Source organism: Hydra vulgaris, chromosome 06 (genome assembly GCF_038396675.1).
Source record: "Hydra vulgaris chromosome 06, alternate assembly HydraT2T_AEP".
Taxonomy (NCBI): Eukaryota; Metazoa; Cnidaria; class Hydrozoa; order Anthoathecata; family Hydridae; genus Hydra; species Hydra vulgaris.
Window position 1 is genome coordinate 45,720,019 of NC_088925.1, and position 14,156 is coordinate 45,734,174.

Sequence of the window (14,156 nt, forward strand, 5' to 3'; positions counted from 1 at the left end):
GGTATGGTCTATTGGCCAATATTGATATGCAATATTAGCGCAATGTTGTTTGCCAATATCGACACATTAGCTGTTAATATTGACCTTTTCACAAAGTTGTACGCATGCGTTACAAAAATTGTTAAAAAAATGTGTTTTCTTAACAATATTCATTAAATATGAGCTTGTATTAGATTTTTAACTACTGTACTATAATATTTTTTCAATATAAAGAAGTTTAAAAAACTGAGAGCTTGATAGGTTGTAAGGAAGTAAAGGAGCAACATCTTTAATTGAGTAAGAATTTTATATTTTTTTCTATAATCAAAATGGGTACATGCTTAAAAATTTTAAAACAAATCTTGATATTGTAACATGGACCAGTATTAGCATTGTTTATTTGGAATGCTTTTTTATATGAATATTTTGATGAGACTTACTTTTTATGTTACATGAAGTAAAGCTGTAATAATTTGCGTACAATCTTACATGGAGCTATGTCTAAAAAGTAGACTTTAGAGTTTTGCACATATATATATATATATATATATATATATATATATATATATATATATATATATATTTATATATGTATATATACAATTAATAAATATTTACATGAATACATTCATATAAACACGCGCACATACATACATATCTCATATGTAATATATAAGAGTGTATATAAAAAAGTGTGTATGTATATAAGAGATATGTATGTATGTGATTGTGTGTGTGTACATATGTATGTATATGTAATGATATTTGTGTGTATATATATATATATATATATATATATATATATATATATATATATATATATATATATATATATATTTATATATATATATATATACATATATACACACGCATATAACATATATGTGTATATATATATACATAAATATACATATATATATATATATAAATATATATATATATATATACATATATATCTATATCTATATATATATATATATATATATATATATATATATATATATATATATATATATATATATATATATATATATATACATATATATATATATACATATATATATATATATATATATATATATATATATATATATATATATATATATATATATATATATATATATATATATATATATATATATATATATATATATATATATATATATATATATATATATATATATAATATATATATATATATAGGTATTTATTTTGACATCGCTTTCAAAAAGTTATGCTATATACACAAGAGAAAAAGTTTTAAAAAGCTAGCCAAAAAATGAACCGTTAAATTTGGTTATATTATTTCGTTTTAAGTAAAGGTTAATTTTGATCATAGTGCTAACTTTTTTTTTTAATTTAGAGATTTTCACTGTTAACGAATCTTGCAAAAATAGGTAATTTTCATATGAAAAATTTATTATACCAATACAAATGCTTCTAAATGAAATTAACATGCTCAAATAAATTATTTATAGATCTTTCATTTGATATATAATAATCAATATGTAAAAATCTCCCTCATGTTTAAAAATGTTGTATACAGTTGCTCCCGACAAAATGACTTATTTTCGTTAGCGCGATTTCCCGACAAAATGATTTATTTTCGTTAGAGCAATTCTGTCTCTTTTTATTGTTAATTTTTTTCTTAATTTTAGATGGACAACAAGACTGCAGAAGATATTTGCCTTTTAGTTAACTCATATAAATGGCAATCCAAGCCTGTGTTAAATGGTAATATTTACAACATTTTTTCAAAAAAAAATTTAAATTATCAAAAACCTGTCTGAAACTAAAAAAACTGAACATGGAACCTAAAAATACATCTGATTTAAAGATATTCACTAACAATATAAGACACTTTCATAAAATGATAAAAATCTTTAAAAGAAACCCTACCCAATCATCGACTATTGTTAATATTTTTCAACAGCCATTTATATATGAAAGAAAAATGAATAGATCCAATGTAAATATTCCCCTAATCACTAGTGATTTAAATACAGAGCCTGGTGTAGCTTGTTAATCAACGGAAATTTCAATAGACATACCAACAATTAAAGCTCAACCATATGAACATAAATTTTCATCCTGTTTTAGAAAAATGTCCCCTACCTCTAGTAATCTCACCTCTCCTACCTCTAGTAATCTTACCTCTCCTACTTTAGCTATTGCCTCAGACGCAACACAAAGAATAAAATACAATTATACAAAATTAAAAAAAATGCACTACGTAATTAACAAGAAAAGAACAGAAAATTGCAACGGACAGTTTGTTTTTTAAGAAGTTCAATGACCCAAAACAAACTTAAAAGCAAAAAACTTAAATGACAGTGTTTTTCAATAGATTTGTGGAAATTAAAGTATTCACATTAAAAAAGAAAAAATAGAGTTCAGCAGATTAAGTTCCGTACTCCAGAATATATAAATGAGTTAAGAATTCTTAATATAAGTAGAACAAAGTTGCAACAAAGAGTTAAAAAGATAGAAAGGAAACACCAATTGCTATAAAAGAATTACAGGAACAGATAAAAAAAAAAGAGCGTGAAAATAAATAATTTATAGAACAAAATCATTATTTAACTAGTATTATTTTAGAAAAAAAAGAGATAATAGGCTAATTATAAAAAACCAAAAAACTTAAAACATATAAGAAAATTTGTTTATACTGCAACTGTTAACAATGTGCCAGTGGAAAGTGTCTCATTTTTGTTTGAAAAAATTTCTGAAACATTTGGGTTTCATTTTGTTTCAATTGAAATAAAAATTCTGAAACACAACACAGAACTACAGGAAACACCCCACTCATCCACAGTAAATAGAATGGCATTTGAGCCAGGTGTTTTAGCATTGGTTCAAGCTGGTGAGACACTTTTTTATTGTGAATGTGCAACATTGATATTCAACGCGACCACCATTTTAGACAAACATGTCAACGTGTTTCATATCAGTACCTATCCTCCACAGAGATCTTATTCTTTATCAACCGCTAGACTTGCTGGGGGTACAGGATTTGACTAGGCTACTCATATAGTCAGTGTGTTAAAAGAACTTGCCAATACATTTGCAGATGCAAAAAAATGCCAGCAATAGAAGTTTTAGGCATATTAGTCTGTCAGACAGAGCACCTGTTAATAGTTATGTGAGAAACATGCTTCAGAAGGAGATGGATATCGAATTAATTCAACTGCACTGCAATGTTCATCCACTGGAAACTATTGCTTTAGAGGCATTATCAGCTCTTAGAACACTTGATAACAAGATGAAGGTAAAACTAGCTAAAGGAACTGATGGCATTGCCGTAACAGTCCTCAAGAAAATTTCAAAGCTAAGGTAATGGCTATCTTTATATGTATAACTTTATAAAATATTTAATAATAATTTTAAAAACTTTTTTTTTTCTTTATTGTTTCTCAAACTGTTTTGAAAATATAAAATTGTATTTTTTTTCTCTCTGAAAATCAGTTATAGTTTCAAAGGAGATCATGCTGCATTCAAAAGCTATCTTAAAAAAAACACTGTCGCTCCAGGGCTATTCCTTCGATATGTTGGTAACAGATTTCATGTCTTGTTCCATATGGCAGGGATTCTTGTTACACATGAAAAACTTATAAAAAACTTTATTGAAAGGTACAGATTTTTTTAGATGAATATTAAGTTTAATAGAATTCCATTACAATTTTGTATTATACTTGAATTTTTTTTTTTCGTTATTTCAGCAACACTAAAAATAAAATTTGCAAACTCTTACTTCAAGACATAAGTAACAATATGACACTTGAAAGTTAACAATATGCCAACCTGAAATGGGCGCAAAAGAGGCTTGGTTGCGATACAATAAGCGAGAAATATATAAAATAAATTAGGATTTAAAAGAAACTTTAAAGTAGTTTAAAGTTTTAAAATAAACTTTAAAATTTTATTAGTTTATGTTGTAAGGTGGCGTTTTTCCGCAGCCTTAAGTGTGCAACTTGCGCAAGTGTGTGCAACTTATGCGTAAGTGAGTGCAACTTATGCGCAAGTGAGTGCAACTTTTAATGAAACTAATAAAGAAAAGTAAGACAAATTTTTATATTTTATTTTAAGGTGGCTCACTCCCTTAAAAAATCGAAATTTTTTTTTTTTTTAAATTATGTTTTTTTGAACATTGAAGTACGAAGTTCATAATTTATTTTTAATATTATGTGCTTTAAAAGTAACAAAAAATACATTTATTGTTGTCAATGCACTTTTCTAATCCTTAGCAACGCCATAGCAACCGTGTAAACAACTAATTTATTCATTTAACTTCTTGAAAATTTCCACTTTAAGCTTTGAATTATTTCTCAGTGTTAGATCTATTATGCTTTTCTACTGTTCTGCAAAATATTATATTTCTTAAAAATGTGCTAAAAAAAGCGGTTACGAATATGTCAAAGAAATCGACTGTTATTAATAAAAATTGAAGAAAAAATATTAAGATTGATAAAAAAAGGTTATTTAGACATTGGAAAAGAGAGATGATGTGAACTCTTACGCTAGTGGCAGTTTTTAGTAACTTTTTATTTTAAAAAATCTTTGTTTTTATGTTGGTTTATTTTAAATGTATTTTTAAGACTTTGTTATTTTAATATGTTTTTCTCACGAAAACGTTAAAATCTTCAGTTTGGATAAGGCTTTTATCTTCAAATTTTCACAGAATATTTATTAACTTATTTATGAGGACTGGTACTAGAATTCCAGCTCTGGAGCAACTATTTAGCTACCATTTGGCAAAATATGGTATATTTAGTCCAATACCATATTTTGCCAAATGCCATATTTGCCAAATTGCCATATTTAGCAAAATATGGTATAATTATGCTGACTCAGCATCAAAATATGCAAATTTCATTTTTCTTTTAAAAAGTTAAAATTTTAACATAATTTTCTTATATAAAAAACAAGTAACATTTAACATTTATAAATAAAAAGTTAGATTTAAAGGGGGTGAGCCACCTTAAATAAATCAAAACTGAAATATACACTGGCGCCTGGTATTGCCTGCATGGGCGCCTTCTGAATCACTGGATTCGTCTTCTACAAATATATTCTAAAATATTTTGTTGAGATATATTAAGGTAATTAAAAAATATATTGCTTTTGTCAATTATATATAGCAAGTTCTCAATAATTTTAAAAATAATTAGCTGAGAACCATAAATCGTTCTTTTGAGAAAAAGAAGGAAAGTGGGGCTGCAAGTCGAAAACAACGTTCATTAGAGGCAAAAGAAAAAGAAAAAAGCAGCAAAGTTTTTAAGACGTTTTTTCAAAAATCGAGCACAAGCACGACTTCTTCAGATAATCCAGAAAATTCTGCAAGCGCAAGGCCTCAAGAATTAAAAGATACTGGGTCAAGTTCAACCAAGAAAGAATTAGTTGCGGCAACTATTGATGGCGATGCAGAGAATTTTAGTTATAATTCCAAAATCCTTGCTACTTCTGAAGAAACAGAAGTTGGGCGTGAGTTTGACAAAGAAATGAAGATTGATGACGTTGAAGATAAAGACTTGATATCCGAAAACGTCCAAATTATTAAATGTCTCATACCTAAAATTATTGCAGAACACGACATCGGATTTCTTATGTTTAGTGAAGAAACAGGAAAAGCAATCATAACTGATCCATTAAGAATTGAAATTATCAAACATGGTTTTAAACATTTCCAAAACATCAAAGGTCCTTTTCTGCCGACTAACAATCGTTCTATGAACAAAGCTTGGTTCTTTAAAAAATTAGGAAATGGTCACGGTGAGCAAGTGATGCGTTCATGGTTGGTTTACTCGCCTTCCAAAAAATCTGCCTTTTGTTTTTGCTGTCTTCTTTTTTAAAAATGCGAAAACCAATCTAGTTTGGAACAAGAAAGCGGATTTAATCATTGGAAAGCACTTGAGAGAATGAATGTTCAAATTCAAAGAGAAAATCAAAAGTAGCATAAGAATGCTACTTTTTTTACACCACTTTTGGTGAGAAACTAACTCAGGAAATTTACTTGGTTTACTGAAACTAGTTTCCAATTTTGATCCTGTTATTAAAGATCATTTAAAATTTGCGGAGAGCTATCCTGGATTCACTACATATCTCTCACCCAACATTCAGAACGAGTTCATTCACATCATAGCATCCACTGTTCGTGCTAACTTGCTTGAATCAAACTATTATGGGCTAATGTTTGACTCAACTCCAGATTTAGCCCATCGCGAACAATTGTCTGAGGTAGTTAGGTATGTCAAGATCGATTTCGAGAAAAAAACAGTATATAAAAAGAATCTTTCCTTGGCTTTTATACAACTCAGCGATAAGGATGCAGCTAGCTTAGCTCAAACAATATTTGAACAATTAGAAAAAGACGATGTGAATGTAGAAAATTGCAGGTCACAATGCTATGACAACGCTGCTGTTATGGCTGGCCACAAGAGTGGTGTGCATCAAATAATAAAGGAAAAAAACTTGTGACAATCATAGTCTTAATTTGGTAGGTGTACATGTGGCTAAAGAAGAAGTAATGATGGTTACTTTTTTTGGAACCATCGATGCGCTTTACGTTTTTTTTTCAAGATCAACTCAACGATGGCAAAAACTTAAAGATGCTGTGCCTATTACTTTGAAGTCCAATTCCAATACCAGGTGGAGCGCCAAAACTGAATCAGTCAAACCTGTACACACCTACATTGATGAAATAGTGGAAGTTCTTCATAACTTAATGGTAGACAAAAGCGCGTCAAATGAAACGAAAAGCGATGCAAAGCAGCTTTATAATAGAACTTTAACGTATGACTTTCTCCCATTGCTAGGGTTTTGAAACAAGATTCTTGGCCGGATTGACCGTGTTCAAAAGAGGTTGCAGGACCCTAAAATGAACTTTCATAATGCAGCTTTAGATTTGAAATCGCTCCAAGATTATTTCCAAAGTGAGAAAGAAGTCTTAGTTAATGACTCAATAAAAGAAGGAGTTCAAGTTTGCAACGAATGGGAGTGTTGAATTTGAAAGACGTCAAAGAAGAAAAAAAAGAATGGATGGCGAAATGTTTAGAGATGTTGGGTTAACAGCAAAAGAAGAAATGGAAAGGGTAATAAAAGGGATTGTCGACCGTCTTTTCAATGAATTGAAAACAAGAAGCGTTCGATTAATGGAAATTGATGAAAAATTTGAATTTCTTCTTGATGCTTCAATACGCAAATCAATCACTTAAAAGATCAATGTAAAAAATTTGGCGAAGTCTACAGTTCTGGTGTGGATGGACGAGAACTGTACGAAGAAATTTTGGACTGTAGAATGCTGCTTACTAGCCGTAAGGAAAAAATATCAAGTCCCGATCAACTACTTATGTTTATAGTTGAATATAGAGACGAAAACGTTTTCCTTAATATGCGTATAGCATTGCAAATATTGCTAAAAATAGCTGTGTCTGTAGCTAGTTGTGAAAGATCATTCAGTAAACTTAAGCTGATTAACTCTTACTTGAGAGCTTCGATGGGCCAAAGCCGTCTCTGTGATCTCGCTTTACCAAGCATAGAGCGAGAAATTACCGAAGAAATTGATTTTGACAATGTTATTAAGAAATTTGCAGCAACTAAAGCTAAAAAAATAAAATTGTTATATATGTTACATAAACAAATTGTTTATTTATAATAAATAATAAAGTTTTATTAAAAGTTTGTGTCATCATTTATTAAAAAATTGTAATTAAACACTTTATGTGGGGGAGGAGGGGCGCGAGATCGGTGTTTGCCCCAGGCGCCATTTACCTTAGGTACGCCACTGCAGATGTGGATGTATTTAGTCACATATTGAATATTAAAGAAGATAAGGTACACGAATCACTTTATGTCATTAAAAATAAAAAAATTTTGGTAAAGATTTTATCAGCTTTGATAAGCTCCACACAGACAGTTATTAAAAGACAAATGGTCAGGTATTTGACTGGTAACCTTACAAATCCATCTGAAGAAACCAGATACAATGGAGGCTGAAAGAATTATGGGCATGCTTGATTTTATTTTACGTCGCGCTCCTAATGCTACTTTTGGTTTCCTGGATTCAAAAGTAAAAGACAGAGTAAACAAAACATTAACATGGCTTGATGAGAAAACATTGCCAGAACAAGGAGTCCTAATTCAGTTGGCGATTCAGAGAGGAGCTTTACCATGTCGAGCCTCTAAAAATTTTAATAATCTTTTGTATGAAGAAATAGGAAAAAGATGTACCAAAGCTAAATTAAAAAAAGAACTACAGGAAATAAAGCAACTAGAGAAGGATGTTAAAAAAGCAATAGCTGGTAATGCAAAAATAACACACCCTTATTAATATTGATGAAAAACATAAACAATTATTAGGTATAATTTTGAAGAATGGAACCTTGATAGTTATAAATGGGAGCTTGATGATGGAAATATACATTTATTTTTTGGTGGGATTATTAATCAAAAGGAGCAACAAAGAAAAAATCATTTACATACACAATAGAATATTGGAAAGTCAATGAAGATGTAGCTGAAGATATTGACAAAACCAGGAAGGAGTTGTAGCAGATTTAATACTTAAAGACCTGGAATTTATTTAAAACTTTCATTATTATATAAAATTTTATTGTCAAAGACATGTCTTTTTTGAAAATTTCGTATACAAATTTTTTATTTGATTTTAACTTTTTTTAATTTTCTATAGTAACTAAGAGCTGACATATGTTTATTTTACATTTTAGATAATGTAAAATAAAAGAAAGAGCAGACACATGACTTTAGGCTTTCTTAAAACTCTAAATATAATGGTGTTCATTTATATGTCAAATGAGAATGATTTGCAAAAAATTTTGATAATTAAAACTTGGCAACAAAAATACCTAAAAAAGTTAGCACCCCTGTCTCTGTTGGCTTAACTAACTGTTATGCCAACGAATAATTAATTTCTTATCTTAGACTAAATTTAAATTCGCGGATAGCTTTCGAATTTAATTTAAACATCTTTTAATGCTCGAAAGTTATGACCATGTGATATTTACAACCCCCTCGTTTAAGGATGGGTGGAAACTTCACTTGGTCATAACTTTAGAAAAATAAAAGATTATTTATTAGGTAAATTTTAAGCCTGTTGATGAATTTAAATTGAGTATTGTATATCCTCAATCCAATTTAAATAAGGTTTTTTTCATAGTAAATTGCGAATATCTTATGCGCTATATTTTAAAGTCCACTTTTTGAAGTGCTAACCTTTTGGGGTATTTTTGTTCCCAGACTCCAATCACAATTTTTTTTTATAATTTTTTTAAAATTCTCTTTTGATACATGCATGAACAAACTTAAATTTATGACAAATCATGACAATTTTTAAATAAAATTACTTGAATAGAATTTTACTTGCATTTAAAATGGGCCTAAGCAACCCCTTTTATATATATATATTTTTTATTAATCTAATTATTATAAAGTGGGATATAATAAACATTTTTATTATGACGGTGTATATAAAAAAAAACTAGTGAAAAAAAATTGAGTGCTAAAATCTGTAACAGGTATTAAATACAGATAAAAATTATCCAAGTTTTTTGAAAAGATAAATAAACTTCTATGCTCAGATAATTAGATTATATGTTTTCAAAAGTTTAAACAAATCACGCTCAGCTTGGAATGTTAAATTTCTTAGAAAAGCACAATTTTAAACTTTTAAAGATATTTTTAATCTTTTTTGGGTTAATTTCTTATGCAACCAAGATAAGCCTATTATATTTTCAGCCATAAAAAGAGTCAAAAGTAGTAATTTATATGGAAATATATATAAAGAATCATTTATGGAACTAAAAAAATTCGTTTCTACGAGCCGCAGACATTTTTAAAAATTTTATTTTCTTAAATGTTTACTGCGCTTGCGTATAATAACTTGTCGACACTAAACAACCGTGAAGAACTGAAGATCTCCTTCATCTTTTTTAAAAATAAATTTAGCGTAATTTATAGATGATCCCTTAGCGTTTTATAGTCTATAGTTTTTAATGGCCAAAGATCTTCTTAGTTCTGCTATTTGGATAGCGTTGCATACGAACGTCTATAAATGTAAACGTTTTTAGCATATGTTGAGAGTGGAGCAATCGGGTAAAATAAATTTATAAAAAAGAGAAAACTTTTGAATTTTATTTTAACAATTAGAAATCTATTTTGGTATATTATTATTTTTTTGCTATAAATATTGATATAGATTTATTATAGATACATACTTTTATAAAATTTTTCTAGAAATATTGCTATAAATACAGAAACATTGAAAAATTTCAATCTTGCTGTATTTGTCTTTAATCCTCCAAAACAACACTGATGACAGCGCACTAAACCACTGAGCTATCAATTATATCCGGTTAAGAGAAAAACAAATGCTGAAAGGGTGCGCATGTTAATTTTTTTGCTCTTAAAGCAAACTGTTAAAATAAATTATTTTAGGTAAAAATTTATAGTAAACAAATAATAGGTATAAAAATGATCGGTGTGGAATAAATAAGTATAGAAACGGTAGATTTGGTAAAGACCCGTGTTTTATGGGTCCGGAAAGCTAGGATATATATAATGAAAAAAGTATAGAAAAGGTCAGTGTGGAATAGACTTACAAAGACCCGTATTTTTACGGGTCAGATCAGCTAGTATTTAATATTGTGTTTTAGAATAAGTAGGTTTATAGAGGGGAGCAAAGTCAACTTTCGTTGGGAGAGAGAGAAGACAGACTGTGTTTCAAAGACACCAAATGTTACCAATAAACAAAATTATTTTTACCTCAATAATTTAGAACTCCAATTTCTTCATAAATATTGAATAATGATTAATACAGTAACTTTCATTTCATATAAATTTACAAAATTAAACCATGTTTCAACAGTAACCAAACTAATAAAGCAATGACAAATCAAAAAAAAAAAAAATTCAATTGAATTGGTGAGAAAAAGAACAGTACTAGTCCATTTTTTGTTATTTGCACTTTTTTTCATAATTTTATTTAACTTATGTCGTTCTCTCTATGTACTACAAAAATAATACTAGTCCATCTTTCTTTCATTATTTTTTGCCATAGAGTAGATTTAAACTAGTCGAAGAACAATACTTGTGCAGGACTAGTACTGATTTTCTTCTCAATTCTTATATCGCGCCATATCAAGTTTAAAAAATTATATTACCAGAATGCCCCCTATAAAATGTAAGTTTAGTACAAAAGTTAAGTTGACGTGTGCTCAGAATGTGAGAACATGGGATCAAGAATACGTAACAAAAACTTAAACGGCAATGCTAATAGAGTGGCGGCAGCGCAGCTCATGGTCCACAAAAGACGTGCTAATAAATTTTATAATAAGATTAGAGACGTAACTAATCTTTGTAATACAAATCCAAACGTAGATGCACTATGTTTTGACTTCATGCAAAACCTCCCTCTTCCGCACATACCTCTTCAAGTTGTATTCTACTATTGTCAGCTTTTGGTAAATATCATTGAAATTCACAATCTGGGAAATAATACGAGCCACTGTTATGTTTATCACAAAAGACAGGCCCAAAAAGGCCTGAAGTATGTACTTTTCTGCAAAACTATATCTTCACAAAAATTCTGAATTCTGTTCAAGAACATCTATTCTCTGATGGTTGCCCAGGGCAAAATAAAAACCATACCCTTGTTCAATTTCTACAAGCTGATAAGCGTTTTAAAAAAATTTATTGCTATATTCCTACGCGGGGACTCTCATTCCTTCCCTGTGATAGATACTTTGATACTACCACTAAAGATAAAAATAAAAAGATTTGGTTTACCAGATCTTTTTATTACTTGTACTTTTTAAGTTAAGGTTGCTTACATCTTCATATAAGGCATCATATTGCATGCTTCTTAGTTTGCTTTGGTTACTTCTATGAAAGCAAGATACTGCTCTTTAGTTTTAACATATGCATCAGCAGCATATTGCTGAAATAGTTCCTTGCCATAAATTATCGAACAGAGGTTTTGTGTTACTTAAGGTCCATAATTGTAAAACTGGATAATTTAACATGATTTCTAACCAATGTTGCATGTTCTAGGTTGCGCACCAATAATGCCATCTCTTAGGAAAAAAAGGTGAATAAACCATAGGATCTAAGTTAGCTGACATATTCAATATAACTTCTAAATGACCTTTTAGGTAAATAACTTTTCTGGAAGCAGATAGAGCACCATCTTCTCTAATAAATAAAACTGCAACTTCACTTACTATAGTTTGCAAATAAAATATTGAATTATGTGAGCAAAGTTAATCGCTATGTTACTGTTTTTGAAAATTTACTGCTTTAGGTGTAAATTAATTTCTTCTTACCAAGCAGCATTTCTTACATTTTGACGACAATTAATTTCAGCCTGCCTGTTCTAATCATTTCACTAATGTATCAATTATTTTTAAGTTGATAGTATTTCTTCTAACAACTTATTTAAACCTAATATCATTCATTTCAATTTCACCATTATCAATGAACATATTAACGGTAGTTTTACTACTGTAGTAACGAATAAACGCAAAAGAACCTTTTGAATTATGATCTTTTCTATAAAATCTCTAGTATAATTTTATATAAATAGTAAATAGGCTTTTAACTTTTTGTATAGATTTATTTAAAATATAGACTAGGTTGTTGCTACTGCTATTTATTTAAAAAATGGTTGCCGAGCCAGCGCTGGACTTATGTAAATACGCATATGGTTGTAAAATGGAATTAAGTTTAACTCTGCAGTATCCATAAACCCAGCTCTGACTCGGCAACCATTTTTTTAAATAATAAGCACGGGCAACAATCTAATTTGTATTTTAAATATATCTATATAAAACATAAATGACTATTAATTGTTTATATAAAATTATACTAGAGATTTTATGGGTGGTTGACTTGCATATAAAGCAGCCGTGGTGCAGTAATGCATTTAGCTCAGAAACAAAGGATCTATTGATCAAACCCCACCTCTTGGCAAGTTTTGCGACATCGGTTAGGAAGGAGTCGTGAACTTCCTATTAAATGCTCATCCGCAGTGCTGTGATAAGACCATAAGGACTTCTAGGGGCACCTAATTAAAACTGAGAAAAAAATAAAATAGAAACGCGCATATAAGAATAAACACGAATTATAATGAATAACCCTGTAAATTAAAGGGTGAAAATATTTTCGTTAATAAAGATATTTCCTATGAAACTAACGTAACAAGAAAAGACTTGAGAGAAAGAGTGAAACCTAACAAAAAAAATTTGCATATATATATCGTATGATAAGCTATATGCATGAGATTGGGTATCAAAGATATGTACGCGATTGAGTTGCAATTTGCATAACATATATATCGTATGCATATCTATATTTGCATATATATATATCGTACATATATTTTTATATCGTATAAGCTATATGTACACGATTGGGGATCAAAGAAACCGTTAAGTTTAATTTGCAATTTTGTATTCATACAAATGTCTTTTATATTTTCTATTATTATTTTAGTTTTTTTATAAAACAAAAACAACTAAACAAAAAAAAAAATGGAGGAAAATATATGAGATGGGGGGCGGTGGTTATATAAGTAAAAAGATACTTAATTTAAAAAAATGTCATAAAATGTTGGGTCTCAAAAATGAGAGGAGAATGGGGGGAGGGAGTCTAGAATTTACTAATATAAATTGTGATTACTAATGTTATATTTAAATTGAGTTACAAATATAAATTAGTGCAACTATGGTGTAGTGGTTAGAGCATTGAATTACCTGTGCTCTTCCGCTGTCTGCTCTAGCAGAATATGCATTGTTGGTGATAAGAACTTAAGGATTTTTTTTTACTTTTAAATAACTTTAAAAAAAAACATGAGCAATTAGTGTTGTCTTATATTCAGGCGTTTTATGTACACTCGTAATTACTTCTTAGACAAATAAATATTCTATTGGAAATACAATAGCCAAAATACAACATCGGAACTTTTCAAATTTTTGGGAATTTGTTAAAAATATTAAAATGGCGAATACTTGCGCAGTCCTGACCAAAAGCCTTTTTAATTTTGTGAAAACAATGGTGTGGGAACGGGTATGATATCATCTATTCCAGACTCAAACCATTTAGATTACAAAGTATAAAAGAAAATTATGACTCTGAATCATATAATACAATAAATACAAATTGATAAA

At 29.0% G+C, this 14,156-nt stretch overlaps 1 protein-coding gene across 1 annotated transcript; it reads left to right on the forward strand.

Annotated features, from left to right (window-relative positions):
- The first annotated feature begins 7,010 nt into the window (after nucleotides 1–7,010).
- On the forward strand, nucleotides 7,011–7,630 carry LOC136081429 (uncharacterized). The gene is made up of 2 exons (XM_065798742.1): nucleotides 7,011–7,173; nucleotides 7,218–7,630. Exons 1-2 carry the CDS (start codon nucleotides 7,011–7,013, stop codon nucleotides 7,628–7,630), a joined length of 576 nt encoding a protein of 191 aa, XP_065654814.1.
- The last annotated feature ends 6,526 nt before the right edge of the window (nucleotides 7,631–14,156 follow it).